General features: G+C 31.1%; 1 protein-coding gene across 3 annotated transcripts in view; it reads right to left on the bottom strand.

Moving 5' to 3' along the window:
- The window catches only part of LOC143232095 (neuronal acetylcholine receptor subunit alpha-10-like), a 56,286-nt gene that overhangs the window by 20,544 nt on the left and 16,066 nt on the right, over positions 1–19,676 (bottom strand). For 2 of the 3 annotated variants that reach the window (XM_076467165.1, XM_076467164.1), the window contains 2 exons: positions 10,015–10,145; positions 4,846–4,991 (listed from right to left, as the gene is read on the bottom strand). In XM_076467165.1, coding sequence (XP_076323280.1) covers positions 4,846–4,991; positions 10,015–10,066 — 198 coding nt within the window. In that variant the 5' untranslated portion in view covers positions 10,067–10,145. Of the gene's footprint in view, positions 1–4,845; positions 4,992–10,014; positions 10,146–14,719; positions 14,831–19,676 lie in introns of those variants that run through there. The other variant, XM_076467166.1, reaches the window with a different exon arrangement.

A 19,676-nucleotide genomic window follows, 5' to 3' on the forward strand; every position in this document is an offset into this window, starting at 1 on the left:
CTACACTTTATCTTGATTCTCAGTTCCTGAATTACAGTACAATACAAACATCTAATCTCATACTTAATACCTGAAACGTTGTACTTCTATTATTTTCTTACTAATAACCATTATTAAAAATTAATAAAGCTTACATCTAATTCCCTTGTATCGTAGAATTATTCGTGGTTGTAGTTTAAGGTAATTAATTACTTTTTGCAAAACTTTGAAAACATGTTCATTTTCAGTTTAAGACAGATCATCTTGTAACATATTTGCATTTAGTCTTAATTAATAACTACTTGAAGTTTTGAACAGACATTTGTCATCAACTTTGAGAGACTGTTATGGAACCACCCAAATGGAACATCTTAAAGATTTATTTTAAGAACGGAACGTTTTGTAACGGTTTAACACTGTACTAAAAATGAAGGAAATATGTAAAACAAGTTTGTAGAATCTTCCAAAGAAATATTTTGTATCGATAAGAATATACAGAAAGTACCAAAATTTTAAAAAAGTAAAATAAAATAAATTAAACAAAGTTACAAGTATGAATATGGAAAGTTTTAACATATTTCCATTAATATCGTACAACATATTTAAGGGTAAATATATACTTTTTATACAACCCATATTTTTTTAAACAATGAATAATTGTTTTTACCACTTTGTATGGTTTCCAGGAGTTGGTTTGAATTCAGTTTATCTTAGATAACTTGTACGATTATTTTCAATTACTTTTAAATTAGAAATTTAGTTCAGGTTTTTCCTTGCATCGATTTTATCTTTTGGATACACAACATTCATCGTGTGTTTATTATATAGAATATATATAAAACTGTGAATCATTAAAATCAATAAAGCGTGTTGGATAACGTGCATTCATTGTGTTATATATATATCTGAAAGCGTGGATCATCAAAATAAATAAAGCGTGTTGGATAAAATACAGTTATTGTGCTGTAGAAGAAGGTGTTATTTGTGTATTTAATCTAATTTTCAAACATTTTAAAATCGTATGCTAACAAACTGGTTATTATTCGCTCACGATAGAGATGATCACATATTTTCAATATTTGTCGGTAAAATGCAGAAGATATATTCTAAATAAAAATTGTGTTGTCATTTCACGGTTGTTACTTCTTCACAGTTGTTTGTTCATTCGGGTAAGATAAAGAATAGTACTTGTTCTCGGAATATTTGAATTTTGGGTTTACTGGCAGACCCTGGTGAAGAAATAGGAAACGCTGAAACCGATCGGTGTGTTCTGGAATTTGATTTCTATTACATGTATCTTTGTAATTTTTCAAGTGGATAGTAAGTATTAGGAATAAGAGATGAACAATCATTAGCGGTAAGTAACAATATAAATAATAAAATATCCTTTACAGTAGTAACATAGTCTATAAAACTGCAGTAAAGAAGAGGGAAGAATAATCAAGTAAAGAAATAATCTGTTTGCGGACTACAAACCACGGATCAAGAATTAACTAAGATATTAAGTTCACTTGTATAACACTAAAAGAAAAACAATTACCATAATTTGATTTCGTGACAACATTATTTAATAATCACGAAAACATTAGTGATATATGCATTACGAGTTTCATTTTGTGATAACGGCATTTAATAATCACGAGAACATTAATGACATATGTATTACAATTTTAGCAATTGTAACTGGTATTTTCAATGTATGATCCAGAAACATACAAGATTAGATATTATTGTTTATTTAGGGAGATTAAACTAGTAAGTCTGTAATTGTAAAACTAGAACTGATTCGACTAAGGTTAGATTTAAAATACGAAGAAAGGAAAATAAAAGATATAAGATAGTTATTTGACTATATGCAATTGCCGATTATTTATACATCTATACCATTAACTAATGTATATAGATTTAAAAGTCAAATTTTCAGGCATAATTTTAATTATAAAAAAACAACAACAACCAAAGTAAATATTGATATAGAAGGTTGATTCCTAACATCTCATGTAGGTGAAGAAATGTTTTATATGGTATTAGTAACTATGGTTTGGTTTGGTTTGTTTTGAATTTCACACAAAGCTACACGAGGACTGTCTGCACGAGCTGTCCCTAATTTAGCTGTGTAAAAAGGCAGCTAATCATCATCACCCACCGCATACTCTTGGACTACTCTTTTACCAAAGAATAGCGAAATTGACCGTTACATTATAACGCTCCCACGGCTGAAAGGGCGAGCACGTTTAGTGTGACGGGGATTCGAACCCGCGAATTACGAGTCGAGTGCCTTATCTACCGCGCCATGCCTGGCCAAGTAACTACGGAATGAACTATACTTAGTGTGTGAGAGTTACTCTTTTGTACATCAGATATAAGTTCAAGTGTAATGCAAAGAATGTCGTGTATGTTTTAATTAAACTATGATATATTTCCAGAATTATTTATCGATATAATTCAAACTTCCGTTTCTGCATACTTTAGTATAAGCTTATTTTCTGTGATCACGGGTAAAAATACAACAAATCTTAATATTCATTATTATAAAAATACAACAAATTTTGATATTCATTATTATAAAAATACAACAAATCTTAATATTCATTATTATAAAAATACAACAAATCTTAATATTCATTATTATAAAAATACAACAAATCTTAATATTCATTATTATAAAAATACAACAAATTTTGATATTCATTATTATAAAAATACAACAAATCTTAATATTCATTATTATAAAATACAACAAATCTTAATATTCATTATTATAAAAATACAACAAATCTTAATATTCATTATTATAAAAATACAACAAATTTTGATATTCATTATTATAAAAATGCAACAAATCTTAATATTCATTATTATAAAAATACAACAAATCTTAATGTTCATTATTATAAAAATACAACAAATCTTAATTTTCATCATTATACCTTAATTGGAAAAAAAAGAACAAAAAGCATGAAAGCTATGTTCATTAATTTCTTCAGTCATCGCGAATATTAAGAAAAACGTTTTCCATCATACTTTAACTTAAAGTTTTGGGATCAGCAAAAATTAAAAGGAAAAAAACAACAACAGTGTGATGATAATGAAAACAAAGTTTTTCTTTCGTAAATTCAGATTAAGCCTTACACTAATATAATTTGGGAAAATGGATGTTTGACCGTCGGAATTGCACCTATCCGAGCCAATTTATTTTCACGTAGCTTTCTCTACTTAGAGTGTGGTCGATTACAAATTTACCTTTATGAAGGCGTAAATATCGAAAATGTTGTTTACAAGAAATTTTATAAGCAGTATTTTCTATATGAATTCTATAGTCCTTAGTTTAAACCGTGGCTTGAAATACCACAACATTATATATTTTGTCGAAATTCGACACGTTTTATTAGCAATTATACAAAAACACAGAGTGTCAGGCTAGGACTTCTAATTTTATACTACTGGTTTCTACTACAATTTTCAAGAAAGCGTTTTTTATTTATTCAGTATCTATATCATCTTATTTGATTATCTTATATTTTCTAAGTTTGCTTTCTAGAGAAGTTTCGCATGTGTGTTCTTCTAGAAGATGTTTGAAGGTAATTCACGATTAAATAAATTCTAAAAAAAGAACAACTGAAAACCGTAGGAACGAGAAAAAGAAAAATCTTTATTTTCAAACTAGTAGAAGAATGACAGAGTTACCTTCAACAGGAAATACGTGACCCTGGTAGTTTATGTATTAAAACTTCTACACAGTTACTTTCAGAGATATCTTTTTAAAATAACTTATGGCTTTCAGTTTTTATCAAGTTGTTATTTTAACAGGAAAAAACATATTTTGAAATTATTGTACACGTTCTTATGCAATTTAGGAATATCCATAATTTATCAAAACCTCCATAATACAGCTTAATGTAGGTAAATTAAAAATTATTTTAGTTGTTAATGTCGCCTTTCGTAGAGTTGAATATTTTTCCAGTTGTTAAAAATAATTATTTTGAGACACTTTTCAACTATGTAGATTTAGAAACAGGTGTACGTATACATAACTAATTAATGATGTTGAAAAATGTACGATCTTTCAGCTTTTGTAATGTGTTATCTTAATTTACGTATGAGCCCAAAATACCGAGAAGAGGAAATAGGCTTAAATACACCATAGGTGTTAGAAAAAAAACATGAAACAAAGAAGCAGGGTTACAAATAAGATAGAGCCACTGAGAATTCTTTGAGTAAAAAGTTCTCTACGAAATAATTAAAACTACCATAAATAATATTTTTAATCCAAAATATATTATGTATAATTAAAATTCTTTTTCTATAACGATCGAAACCACCTAGCCTTATTCTAAGGATCATCACCCCCCCCCATAAAAAAGTAATAATAAAAATGGGCAACTTGATTAATTAAGAAATTGCGTAAGTAATTACTTTGTAGATATATATTTTGTGTAGATGAACTGTATTCAAAGCAAAATCCTGAAGCATTGCATATGCAACTAATTAATGTTAAACTAAATCAAAAGACATTCTAGTCTAGACACAAATTTATTAGAATACAGAGTATGAGCCACAGAAATGGACAGCTTCATTTCAAATCTGTTATAGATTAGGCTAAGAGAGGCCCAGCTAAGCGTTGTAATAAACAAGCATTATTTGCAAACATTTGCGGCTGCTGAGAAAATTGAATAAGCTAGGAAAAATCGAAAATATTACCGTAAATTTAAAATATTTTCATATGACTTTCAAAATCTACATCTGTAAGTGAGAACTCAAATATAAATCAGGCATGAAAGTATTTCTCTTCATTCAAGATAAGCACCACTGCAAAGGTAAAAGCCAAAATATAAAGAAATGCTGAACGCAACAGAGCGAACTTACCAAATCAATTACTTGATGCAAAGAAAGATCAAAGGTCAAACGAAGTGGAAGTGAGGAATTATGGGAAGGACGGACAGCCAAGTCATAGTTGGACATCAGATACCGCGTGAGTCGATATTCTTGTTCATCTGCAACGGTCTGATTAACTGTTATAAAGGCCAAAACAAATCGAGTTAATTATGTAATATTTGAGGTGGCTTCTCAGAAGAAATAGAGTAAATTAGGTAACATTTGATGTGGCTTCTCAGAACAAATAGAGTTAATTAGGTAACATATGATGTGGCTTCTCCGAACAAATAGAGTTAATTAAGTAATATTTGAGGTGTTTTCTCAGAACAAATAGAGTTAATTAGATAATATTTGAAGTGGCTTCTTCAAACAAATAGAGTCAATTAGGTGACATCTGAGGTGTCTTCTCAGAACAAATAGAGTTAATTAGGTAACATTTCAGGAGGCTTCTCGAAAGAAATAGAGTTAACTAGGTAACATTTGAGGTGGCTTCTCAGAAAACATAAGTTATTCAATTTTTTTGTTCTCAGGTTAAACATGACTTACTTGATTTTTTAAAAAATATATCTATACGTAATATTCGATAAGTCATATATTTGTATAAAATAACAGCATATTTTCAGATTTATTAAAAATTATAAATACATCCAACAGAAAAGCGTACACATAAATTAACTGTCTGAAAAACGAACTTATAAGTTTCTCAGAAGTTGAAAAAGGAAACAAGTGATCTGGACGAAGGTAACATGGGTTTAAGTATTATTTGAGTTACTGTCTGTTTTCTTATTGCAAAGCCACATTGGGCTATCTGCTGAGACTACCGAGGGGAATCGAACCCCTGATTTTAACGTTGTAAATCCGTAGATTTATCACTGTAGCAGTGGGCAACTTTTGAGTTACAAAAATGAAAATATTATTAATGAAGAACGAAAAGAGTTAGTGGAAAATGAAAACATTTTGATTTAAACTTACTAAATTATTTGTTTGCAATATTTCTTCACGCTAGTGTCTAATAACCACGTATTAATTTATTGCTGGACCAACATAAACCGGAGCTTTGGTATGTAGTAAAGTGTTTTTGTTTAAAGAGCGGTAGCCATAAAGTGCGTTTTATGTATTTTCAAATCAGTTTTACCAAAGTTGCGTGACTCTACTCTACAAGCATGAAGTACCTTTTTTTTTTTTTTTAAAGATAGTTCTTTAAATGTTCTTCCGACAAAAGTAATCAAAAGATTACTTATATCTTATGTTTCCATTCATATCTAAATAGACTGACCAAAATTCTTGAAAAATTTCTGTGGCATGAACAAAGGTAGGAAAATGAGTTTTAATGTTATTTATGTATGTTTTCCATTATACAGCAATAAGTTTTCCATTATAAGGGACCGACAGAAATTACTTTATCTTTTATTTTGAATTATCACCTTACTTTTAATTCCAATTCAAAAGACTGGCAAGAAAAAAAAAACATGGTTACTAAAGCCGCGCTGTACTTGTTTGCAGATTAATATGTCCCAAATGTCAACATGAACTGCTTATGTGATTTTTACGAAATGTTTCATTACAACGAGGAGGCTAAGCTGCATGTAAAAACGTTATCTTATAAAAATGTACCTTTCTCACTAACATCACTGCTGTTTGGTATTCAACACCTTTCCTGTTGTTATAATAAAATCAAGTCCTTCTCATCTTCAAATTATGAATACATAAAAGGTTTCTTTACCGGGACCACTTTTAAAGTACGTAAAAACTACACAAGAACTACTACAAACATGCACGCCAAAATACACAGTGCAAATCTAATATTTGCGAAGCATATATAAGGACACATGTTAAACTTTTTAAAACTTACATGATTAAAATATTGTGCGTGTTTGTGTGTATAATATATAGAAATGCATATTTTCTTCAATCGATTACTGAATTAATATGTGAAACCTAAAGGCGGTTTCTTAAAGCGTAGGATCATTAAAGACAGCCTATGTATACGTTCCAAAGTATGAAAACGGTTATGCTGTAAAAATTATAGGTATTTTAATAGTTTTCAGTTAACAGTTTTCTCTGTCCTGAAAATCGGCGTGCATCTTACTATGTAAATGCGCATGACAGTAGTTTGTACAACAATTTGTATGGAGTGAGTGATATTTTGTTTTATAGTTTATACTCAGTAGCACTTTGTATTATATTTTAAACATGATAATACTTCGTACAACAGTTTATCTCTTATAACAATAATACGCAGTTTTTGTTTGTACTAAAAATGCACTTCCACCTTACTATGGAAATAAGCATGTAAACGACAGGTGTTTGTAAATACACTTTAGGAGACACTTTGTACAACAATATATTAAAGACTCATAAAATATTTCAAAGATGTCTAGCGTTATGTTGTAGAATAATATTACAAGTTTATTTATTGATAGTATTAAGTACGGTAAATTTAGCCTTAACTAAACTAAAGCAAAAACGTACACAAGTTACAGTTTTAATTTATCTATTTATCGAGTATAGATCGTACTTGATAAAGGCTTAAGACAAGTTGAATAGATTTCGGTGTTTGGTTTGTTTTGAATTTCGCGCATAGTTACACGAGGGCTATTTGCGCTATCCATCCCTAATTTTGCAGTGTAAGACTGGAGGGAAGGCAGCTAGTCATAACCAACCACCGCCTTTCTTCGGCTACTATTTGACCAACGAATAGTGAGATTGACTGAAACATTATAACGTCCACACGGCTGAAAGGGCAAATATTTGGTGTGGTGGGGATTCGAGCCCGTGATCCTCCGATTACGAGTCGAGTGCCTTAACCACCTGGCTATGTCGGGCCAGATTTCGATGTCTGCCATAACAATTATTTTGTATTATACTAGAAATTCTGGCCCCCCAGTGGCTCAGCGTTATATCTGCGGACTTACAACGCTAAAAACCGGGTTTCGATACCCGTGGTGGGCATAACAAATATAGCCCATTGAGTAGCTTTGTGCTTAATTCAAAACAACAACAACAACTAGTAATTCTGTATTTAAGATAAGTGCTATTACAATAAAAGTACTAAGTTGACTGCAAGTGTTTTACGAGTCTATGATAGCATATATATATGTATATATGCATTTGCACAATATATTCTTATACCTACATAAGAATCTGTAGTTGACTTAATGTTCTGTAATTTCTAGAAATTAGATTTCAGTTTTTAATATTAATCCATAGTATTCAGAGCTCGGGTTCAACGACAAAACTACCACCCCGACGAAGAAATTAATTTAACGTCACTCATAACTTGACACCATGAATAAATTAAGTAAATTATATTTAAATTTAGGCTTACAGCAACGAAACAAGACATAACTAAAACTAAATACATGTGGAGAAAAACTGTTTTATTCTTTTTATAAATAAATTCTCCAAAATACGAACTTTTTTCCTCATCACTTATAAAAGTGATCACCTTATACTTTTTGGTTTTGGTTTATTTTTATATGAGTTTAGTAGGTCTTAAAGTAAACGAACGAAACTTTTTCGGTTCAAGAACGATGACATTACAATATCTTCCTTGTTGTAAAAGATGTTAATGAATATCTGGAACATTGGTATAATCTCATCATAAGTCCAGTGAAATTATGTAGAAAAAAAAATGATGAGTAAGACAGATGGAAATTTTAACGGTTTGGATTGGTTTGTTTCGAATTTCGCGCAAAGGACTATCTGCACTATCTGTCCCTAATTTAGCAGGGTAATACTAGAAGGAAGGCAGCTAATCATTACCACCCATCGCCAACTCTTGGGCTACTCTTTTATCAATGAACAGTGGGATTGACCATCACATATAACGCCCCAACGGCTGAAAGGACGAGCATGTTTGGTGTGAAGAGGATCCGAAACCGCGAGAAATTTTAATGACCTATCGGGAATACTGAAAATAAAATATGCTTTCGTCATATTTTATATTAGAAATAACACAATATAAAATTTATAAATATTGAAGTTATGTTTGACAGAACACGTTAGGCGAATCAATTTGCCATGCTCCTGTTAGTAGTAGCTTATAGAATTTTTGACATGAGCTACAATAATGCCAAATCTTTCAAAGACACTTATCTAATCTGACAATTCTAATTCCTTCTTCCTTTCAACTTTGGAAAATTCAGGACGTTGATAGAAATATTTAGTGACACATATGTGCTTTGTTAGAACATCATAAATTATGTTTTAAGCAGTACTCTTAAAAGAACACGGTATACACGAACATTGTGTGTGATTTATTAGTTAGCAAAAACTAAACTTTGCGCAATACAGTTTTTACTCAACAAAAAAAATAATATTATAGTACTTCACTTTATTTGTCTGTTATTATTCTTACCTTGACACATCCTTTAATATACAAATTGTTCATAATACACAGAAGTATTTAAATGTTTGTCCTTGCTAAAATTATTTGCTTATATATTTTTAATTCATAGGTACATAAAAACTATCATTAAATTTAAGAAATCAAACAATTTTTTCAAGGTTATTTGGTAATTTTAGTCTCTACCAGCTCTAATTGGTTCCCATTGAATTAGTCATCACGTATTAGCAAACAAACAGTCAAACTCAACGCGACTCAAAGTGTAATTTACTCCGACAAGTAAATTATTAGAATAACTTGGTTGTTATTAGACATAAATAGAAGACATGATTATTTTTTTTTTCCAGAATTCTGCTTCAAATTAAATCAAATCTTTAATTCGGAATATTGGCATAGAAAGAAGACACATTAAGATAAACTCATCAGTTTAATCGAATAGTTTAATATCACTTACACATTTCAGAATTTAACATTTATCGATATGATTATCAGTGTATATACAAGCCACGTAACAGTTACAGGGTACATATGACAAAAAAACCAAGTGAATTATTTTTCATTGTTAAAAGTTGTTGTAATGTTCAAGTTCAATTAAGAATGAAGGTATGATGAAGTTAGAGCATCAACATTTAGATATTTAACTATTGTAATATTAACCTAAAATGTTTGTAATAAAGTTTCAACAACTTCCAAAGTATGTTAATATTTCTAATAGTATTAATAGCTCATTATTTTAGTGGAGTAAAATTTTGTGTTTTTACACCATTAATATTAGTACACAAACTTCTTTGAAGTTATAAATAATATCTTACCGTATTCAAAAAGAAGAGCGACAGCTATCACGTGTAAAACTGATGTTGACATGTCTAGTGGGCATCTATTTGTTGGTTACTAACGCTGATATGTACGGGAAAATTATTTCTTCTTAAACGATTTCCCTCATCTGCAAATAAGACATCAAAACAAAGATGTTCCAACATTATTCAATTCTCAGAAATTAGAATAAATAAATAGGAACTATAACTACACTTAAAAGTAGTTATGAACGACGCTAGGACGTGGAGATCAGTCAAATATCTAAGTACACGTAAAAGTGGAAATAGTCTCAATGAAGCTAGGATGTAGTGCATATATTTCAGCCTCGCAAGGACCGTTTACAGGCAGCTTTAAAATAATATAAGATCATATATTTGTATTAGAATAAAATAAGGTAAAAAAAGTAATATTGACATGTTATATGAAATTACTTGATAGGAAAACAAATATTCCTTCTGAAATACCGAAACATCGCTAGGACAACTAAGTGCAACAAATTGAAAATTATATTCAAATTTAATACCAGAGAATTATTTCTGATTTTCCAGTAATTTATAATTTATGTAAATACACTTATAAACAGTTTTGACTTTTACTGCTGACAAGTAAAAACAATTTGCTATTACTTTTGTTGTAATTTCTGCTTTACAGGTTTGAAAAGATTTTACAAGCTAGGAAGCAACTTGCGATTTCAGAAATACCATCTAATTTTACTGAAATTAATTAATGTTACAAGGTTTCTGCGTTACTTTCTTTACATATCTTTAATTTCTGTATCGCTGTGTATTGTAGCGATGTATTAGTTAAGTGAAGCAATATATTTAATTAAAAAAGATAGTAGAAAACGATTAGCCAACCTTAGGCGTCTGCTGCTAGCTATAACGGTGGAAGGGAACCATCGAAGTGTAACGTTTAAAATTGTATATCATAATTAACTTATATCTTCATGTTAAAGTTACAATAGGATAATATTAACAGTAGTCTGTAAAAGATGCTAAAATACCTGAATACTATTTAGTGTATATCACGGTAGTTTCCGCTAACATAGACAATAACAGGTATAATGGAGTGTAGTTCTATTAAAACGCTAACTAGGATCTCCCCTCAAAGAAAACATCAGTAAAGGAGGAAAGTTATAGATGAAACTTAATCCAGATATGAAGATATTATACCATTATTATTAAATATAATCTTGATTTTTTTTAAATCTCATATACTTGCATACCCAGAGACTACTTGAAACACAGCTTGAAAATATGAAGGATAATGAAAATGAATTTGCACATTTTTTAGAGAAAAACACAAACATAATAATCTTTACTGAGCATATTTTGATTAAACGAATGCAACGCATTACAGCCATACTTATATTATCTTTTCGTGCTGAAGAAACCCCATGCGTTTATCATTAATAATCTAGCTGCAGAGAGCCTTGATACACTTAGAGATACATTTACTTTATAAACAGATGAGTTGGGTTGATTAAAGAACCACAGATGAAAATAACTCGTGCTGAAGATATATCGTACTTACCGGTGAAACACGTAGCATTTTGTATTTAACAAATAATTCAATTCAGAAAACTTCGATTAATTATTAGTTACAAAAGTTGTTTAGGATGATTTTTTCATCGCGTGTATGCGAATTATAAGAATTACAAGAGCACGTTTAAAAAAAGATCGTATTCTGGACACCTTAGTGATGCAATGATTAATAATGGTTTAAACCAGAACTCTACGAAAAAGAAATGATGGTCATATATGTTCCTTTACAAGCTGAGTAAGCCACCCAATGGCACAGCGGCATGTCTGCGGACTCACAGGATTTAGAACCGGCTTTCCATACCCGGGGTGAGGATAGCACAGGTAGCCAGCCCATTGTGTAAGTTTGCGCATAATTCCAAACAATCCAAGGTGAGTAAGGGGGTAAACCAGACTTTTAAGATGTTTACTTTTATATATTTTTATCTTTATTTCTTTCTCTAACGCAGAACAGTTTTTGTTGAACTAAACACTTTATTTTGCTTTCCATGTAATTTTCAGCAATGTCGGCTGTTTAGTTATATTATGTAAAGCGGCTACAGGTTGTCTAAAGCGAAAAAAAAAGCTTATAAAAAAGTATGTTGTGTGTGTGTGTGTAGGCGACTAGAATCAGGAGTATGCGCATATTCAGTATACTTCAGAATTTCTAATGTGTTGTTCACAGGAAAGTTAGTCACGCGCTGTTCCAAGGTTTTGCATTCGTCCAAAATTGTTGCTATAATGTAAAAACTTATTTGCGTCAATTGCTCGCCTATCAAAACTATTGAAATTACATATTAATATACTTGGAACAGATATTAAATTATGTAGATAATCTTATAAATATAATTTTAACATTCTTGCATGACACATACTCGTACATCTTCAAAAGAAGTTTATTTCGTGTTTATGAACTTCGCTCCAGTGGAAAACTAGGATTTAGAAACTTCCTGTGAAACTATCGACTTACAATACTAAGAGTGGAAGTTTTGGTACATTTTATGAAGGTAAATTGTGAATTGTATAGACAAAGCACGAGTAAAACCAGTCTTTTAATTTTGTTTTGTTTCCTGTGATTAACAACACGCATAATCAACTCGCGGGTCTTTAAAATGCTAACTCTTATAACGGAGTTGTGTATAGTAAAATATATATCCAAGAACTGATATAAGTTGTAGTTTCTGATAATTAATAATAACTTCCGCGAGGTCTGATATCCGAAGATTTTAAAGACAATTTACTTATTATTATTTCTTAGCTGCTGAAAATTCTTTGAGTTTTCAAGAAATACGGCAAATAGAATTTTCTGTGTTTCCTGTTCTTTTGATGAAGTTTCAGTTAATACTTGAAAGTTATTTATTTAAAACAGGGGCTTTTGTATTGACGTTTCAGCTTTTACTTACCATCCTTATTTATCAAGCAGTCGTAATATTAATTTTTAGAGTGATATGTTGAAAGATTTCAAACAATCGTATTAGTATTATATGAGTTTGATAGCTTTGGAGACATAAACAAAGAATAAAAAATGTTCTTATTGTAATGTCAAGAGAAAAGTATGGTAATATACAACAAACATAGGTATAATATAAGATTTACTTAAACACAGAAAATATCAAGAAATGTACTTGCTTCATCTGTCTTCTCAGCTTATAAAACAACAAATTGTGCATACATGCAAGTATGTGTAGAGATTGAGAGCTTTACATTAAAATAATTTTAGAGCTTCGCCACGTTATTACAGCTTATGGCGTCACGTCCGGTCATATCGTATCATGCGAAGGTGCATCTTGATAAGAATCCTGCATCCCAGTGTCATTTGTGAAAGATTCCTCATTAGGCTGTTAAGATAAAAGCAAATTATTCCTCTCTATGGTTTTTAGATGCACGTTTTAAAAGTTTGATTGTATAGAAATTTGTAGGCACTACGGTTTAACCTGTATATCTTTGTGTGGAATAGCACATTACATATTTCAGTCTCCATTTACTTGAGGTATGAGACGTTTGATATGACTGTAAACCTTGTCAGTTGACGTATATACTTCTTTCTTGATTACGTAGCTCACTGTTGCTTGGAGCACTGGACGCTTTTGTCCCTGATTTTTATGTTCGTGGATTTTTACCTGTTGTAAGATGCCATTTTTCTTTCCACGATTTGTATACGACTTGTTGCAGGTCTCCTTCTTGATGGTCCATGTGCTACAAGTGAATCCATATTCCCTTCTTTTGCAATGCCATAAAGTACACGTAATATCCCCTTCTTGGAAGTTTTAAATTTCTGACTTAAACACATGACGAGATTAGCTGTGATACATGCCGTTCCATGGCGACTTTATACCGGCTGCGAATGTCATAAGACTTGCTGATTTAATATTAAATATGTTTAATATAAGTACACAACATCTCTCTCTCATTACATACAAGTGGTACAGCTGTATGTCTGAGGATTTACACCGCTGGAAACTGGATTTCGATATCCGTGGTGAGCAGAGCATATTTAGTCCATTCTGTAACTTTGTGCTTAATTCCAAACAATCAATGAACTACTCTATTTATGTATATATATATAGAGAGAGAATATTAATGCTGAACAGTTAAGTAAAATAAAATAAGAGCAAAAGGAAGGACTACATTAAAAACAGCAGCTGCAAACCTCTGACTAACAATAATTTGTAAAAAAACAAGGCCAAATAGAAATGAAAAAAAACTGAATCCCCAGGGTACATTTTGTATCCCACATCATAGTCTGTACCCTGGGAAACCTTTCGATTAGTACAGTGTTTTTGTTTATATTTGTGCTTGTTTTTGTTTGTAACAAATTATATAAGCTTTTATATAGAGAAGAAACAGGTTTTTTAGCTAATTTCAGTTATACCTGATAAAGCTAATGTCTCTATTTTAACTCTAAGGAAATTTACTAGTGTTCGTTATTGTAATAGAAACTTTAGCTTAATTATCTAGAGAAGTACTAATTGAAACAAGATAAACCGTCAGTGAGGAGGTAAATTACAAAAAAAAAACAAAATAAAACTTTGAAATGAAGACACATTTTATTTATATGAATACCAGTGAGAACTTATATAGCTATGCGAGTTAATATGAGCAAAGAGATAGACTTTTAATAGTTATTCAACAGAGTGTAACGGCAATATAAATTTCTCTGAAAACATTTTGTAGTACGTACTTTGAGCTGGGAGGTTTCGTTGCTTTGTCACTACCTGGTAATATTTTTGAATTTCTTGGAGATTAGCAGTAAATAAAGCTCATCTTGAAACGTAAATATTTCTTAGCAGCTTTGAACCTTCGAATAATCTTTAGAGCAAATCTATGAAACATAAGAACAACATAAGTAAAAAACAAATCTAATTTTCTTTCGAGGATAATGATGTATACCAAATTCTAATGGATTTATGAATACCGAGAGACAGTTGCAAAAACAGCTGAAAGTACTTATTATAAAAAACAATCACAGGCGTTGAAGGAGAATGGGAACTACACCACATCTAAGTAGCCCTAAATATAAACTAAGAAGTTTTCTGGACCTCATGTGGTAGAGAATAAATAATCAAAGGTAACTTTGATTTGAACAACAAACAAAAATATGTTCAAATATTTCTAGCAAGGCCTTTCAAAATTCTTCAAGGGAGTGAGCATGTCCAGTTTTTGTGTAGGATAAAATTAACACATTAACAATATGTAATCGATAGTTGATAGCATCATCATCATGTCGTCAAGTCTTCAAGTACCATACGGGCTGGATAAATAAAGAGGGAAAAGGTAACTGGTAAAACGACTAACTCACCAACTTCACCTACGTAACTCCAAGATTTTGATCAATACATTAAAACAAAGAACAGTACCTAAAGTGCTTATTACAGTGTAAGAAGAGAAATGTAAAGTTATTTTGGCAGTTCTGTCAGCCAATTCATTACCTGAGATTCTTATAGTTTCAGGAATCCTAATACAAACTAATTGTCGAATGTTACAAACAAAGTGGTAACGAATCAATCCACATCCGAGGAAAAAACTAGATGAGTAATTTGTCTATTTCAATCTGGATTCAGAAAACTTCTTAAACAACTTGAGCAATCTGAATAAACAAAGTTCTGAGAATCATGAGTGGGTTGAAAAGAAATTATGCAAGGGTGTGATGATCTACCCATGAAGAATTTTAGAAATTACCTTAAAAGAAATCTAGCATTCATCTCAGTAACCAAAGAATTAACGAAAATCTTCTACAAAAGAGACAACCACGCTAAAAGCATTCAAATACTGAAAATTTTCAAAGTCACATAAATATGTGACATTAAAATCCAAAATTTTTACCGTAGTGCCAAAAGGATACATCATTAGCAAAAATACAATAAGTGTCTCCTCTCTTCAAGTGTTTCTCAGATCGTATTATTATAAAATTAAAAAAAAGGTATAGGTAAATTTAGATATCTGTAAAATCCTTGAGATAGAGAACTTTTGCAAGAACGTGAATATTGATAAAAGAAAGAATGTCCATGGATCCTTGTTTGAAGCAGTAAAACACCATTTTTCAGGAACCAAGAAGGTAATTTTTATGAAGTAGTTCATCGATATAAACATTGTTAAAGGCGGCGCCAATGTTTGTAAAAACAGTTAGCTTCATGTTGAGCAAGAAAAGCCTATTTAAGATTCTTTAGGCTGTTTTAGACAGTTAATTTTAATTTTAAAATTATGAAATAAAGCTTGTTTTGAAAAAATATGGACATGAAATTGAAAAAATAAAAGATAAATTATAGTTATTTGTTCCTTAGCATTAATAATTCAAGGTGATAAAAATAAGTTTATTAAGTTGTTTATTTTAAGATATGTGTACCAAGGTATCCAAGAACTGTTTGCACTGGCCATTCTTAATTTTGAACTAATAGACCAGAGGAAAGCAGACAGTTAACAACACCCACAACCAACTTTTAAGGTACTTATCTCTGATTGGATAATGAAATTTTAATTTCACCCTGACAAGGCACTTACAGCCCCAAAAAACATAACTTGATTGTTTTGTTTTTTTGCTGTTAATAGCTCGCATACAGATTCACAGTTGCACACTAACCATTGAGACATTTTTTTTACCAATAGAAATAGGATGATTTGACAGGAACTGATAAGCTATTTTACAAGGTTTAACAACAGAAATCAATGCCAACATATGTTTGCCTTGGGTAACAACTGTTAATTAAACACTTGTCATTATACAAATATAAACTAAAACATTAAATACTTACTACGAAAAGTGTCCTATTGGCAGGTTGTAATTTAGACTGAGAACAAAAATACCGGTGTAACAGGATCGTCTAAGGGCTCTGTTATAGTTAGAAAAGAAATATGAGATCTAAGATCCAAATGGAGAGAAAAGAAAGAACAATAAATAAAAAGAAAGGGCAAAAGCCTCAAACTATTTTGCAAGCGATATTTCCATGGCATGCCAGAGTAAGTGTTGTGTGTGTGTGTTTTTTTTAACTAAAACGTCGCTTAAACAATTAGCGAAACTAACAGTACTGAACAAGGTAATAAGAATGTTTTCAAATCAAGAGATCATCAAAAAACACACGTAAAACACAATCCATTCTGTTAACACTTGGATTTATAAGACCCATTATTATAAGAATCTTTAAAGTTATCTATGCAGCTCGAACAATGGGGCAGACAGAACATGCTATGAGGAATTTCAGAAAGTGGGAAGACATAAAAATATCTTGAATGAGCCGAAAAGTAGGACACACGACATGAAGTTCAAGCTGATAAAGAAGAGTCACTAAAAATAAAAGTTAGAAACTAGGGAATTTGTTCGTTTTTAGAATTTTATACAAATATACTCAGAAATCATCTGCAATAATCATTCTTAACTTGGAACATTTAGACTAGAGGGAGACGCTAATCAATAGCACCCACCGAAAACTCTTGGGTTATTTCTTAAATGAATAATGTAACGTGTTTGTCACACATGTAATGAATACATGTAATGAATACTTAGCTACAAAATAGAAATAGTTTTTTTAGCTGTAATGGGATTTGAAGGGCAATCAAAGATCAATAGTAAAGCACAGTAACCATTGGACTAGAAACCAGAGTTTCACTTGTAGTGTTCTAAGTCGTATGATTTCTTAATAAACATTTTAATACATTCACACTAGTCCATTCTAAAGCTTTAAGATCATGTTGAACCATCAAATACCATAGATAAAGGGCCAAAGGAACCTCAGGGGCAATGAGCTAAATATCTGTGTAGGGTTCAATGCATTGCACCTACATAACTTCGTCAAGCTGAGTATTGTGTAGTCGAGAAGCATTATATAAAATACTACCAATATCAAACCTAAATTCCAGTATTGTGATATCTAGGAGCGATCAGTTTGACTAATCTCTAAAGGAAGAACCGAATTCATTTCTATCCATCAAAATGCCATATATATATATATATGTATTGGTCTTTTAGGACTGGAAATAAGATCAAACATATTTTGTATAAAATGGCATAAAAAGGACTGAAGATTCTGAATTTCTTTACAAATAGAAACTTGATATAAATGTCACGTAGATTATCGCGTTAGAGATATTCTATTGATTACGTAGCATGATATTTATAAAAGAGGGACTTATTTTGAATCTTCAAGGACTTCTAGAGTCATCTTAGAAAAGCGTATGTCGTAAGTTTTATCAGAAAATATACAATGATATATAAGGTTATGGAGTCGTCTCAAAATATATCTAAGATATTCAAAGCAATAAATCCTTCTGAAAAGATCCTCATTCCTATTCATACAGTATGAAAGGCCGCTTTTAAGCCTTTTAAGTTTAAGAACACAGCTACGACATAATCACGAGGGACTAAGGCTAGTAAAACTGACTAATGATGATGAACCCAAACTATGAATGGTAGTTTTCGTTTGCACAAACCAGCTTTCTGTGAAGGTAAGCATTCATAATGTTCAAAGACCATCAGAGCTGACAGCTGGTCATGTGCTCCATAACTTTTACAAAACATAAAGATAAGAAAAATTTCTTGAACATTATGATTAAATTTATTGTATTCAAACAATGTTCACGAAATAAAAGAGCTTATTATATTTTGATACTAAACCATTTATTTTAAATATCGATTAATGTCGACTAAAATATTGTTAGCTTTGATGGTTTGTTCTTAAGTACAAAGCAACACACCACGGATATAGAAACTCGATTTTTAGCACCGTAAGCCTAAAGGCCTACCACTAAGCTATTGTGGTGTGGTGAGCAATATTGTTAGCAAAAACCTAACAATTTTCACATATAAGTTTGTGAAGTTTCACATATAACAGAAATATAAATCAAATTATATTATTTTGTTAAAGTCGAAACTAGATACTGTTTAGTAAGCTAGTTCTATGTTTTTTGCAATTTACTTCACTATTTCCACAATGAGAAGGAAAGATCAAGAGATAGCGATGAAACCACGCTGGTTCAGAAATGGTTGATCACTAGAGATAATTATCAAACCTAAATAATTATATTTTTCATATCTAAAATATATCCAACATGGAAAATAACAATTTAGAAGAACAAGGTGACAGTCATAAAAGTAAGATTCTGCCACATGTCTACAGATAAAGATTTCCACAGTGAGTGATGAGCACTGAAGTCCCCATGCAGGCACATCATTATTGAGCCATACAACGAGGATGAACGTCTAACGATTCAACAGCAGTATTAATCTGTCAACTCTCAATGATATTTATAACACTAACAAGCAAAACAAACAAATATCCCTATGAAGATGAAATTAGTTCACCTCGTTCACTAGAAGTAAGATAAAAATCATAAAAAGTATAACCATATATACTATAAGGTTTTATGTAAGTTACACAAAATGTAATTGTTAAGGAAGAAGTTTAAGAATCTACCTACCACTTTAGTTTGTTTTTGAATTTCGCGCAAGGCTACATGAGGGCTATCTGCGCTAGCCGTCCCTAATTTAGCAGTGAAAGACTAGAGGGAAGGCAGTTTATAATCACCACCCACTGCCGACTCTTGGGTTACTCTTTTACCAACGAATAGTGGAATTGACCGTCACATTATAACGCTCCCAACGGCTGGAAGGGCGAGTATGTTTGTTGCGACGGGGATTCGAACCCGCG

The sequence above is a fragment of the Tachypleus tridentatus genome, chromosome 11 (assembly GCF_004210375.1).
Source record: "Tachypleus tridentatus isolate NWPU-2018 chromosome 11, ASM421037v1, whole genome shotgun sequence".
Lineage (NCBI taxonomy): Eukaryota > Metazoa > Arthropoda > Merostomata > Xiphosura > Limulidae > Tachypleus > Tachypleus tridentatus.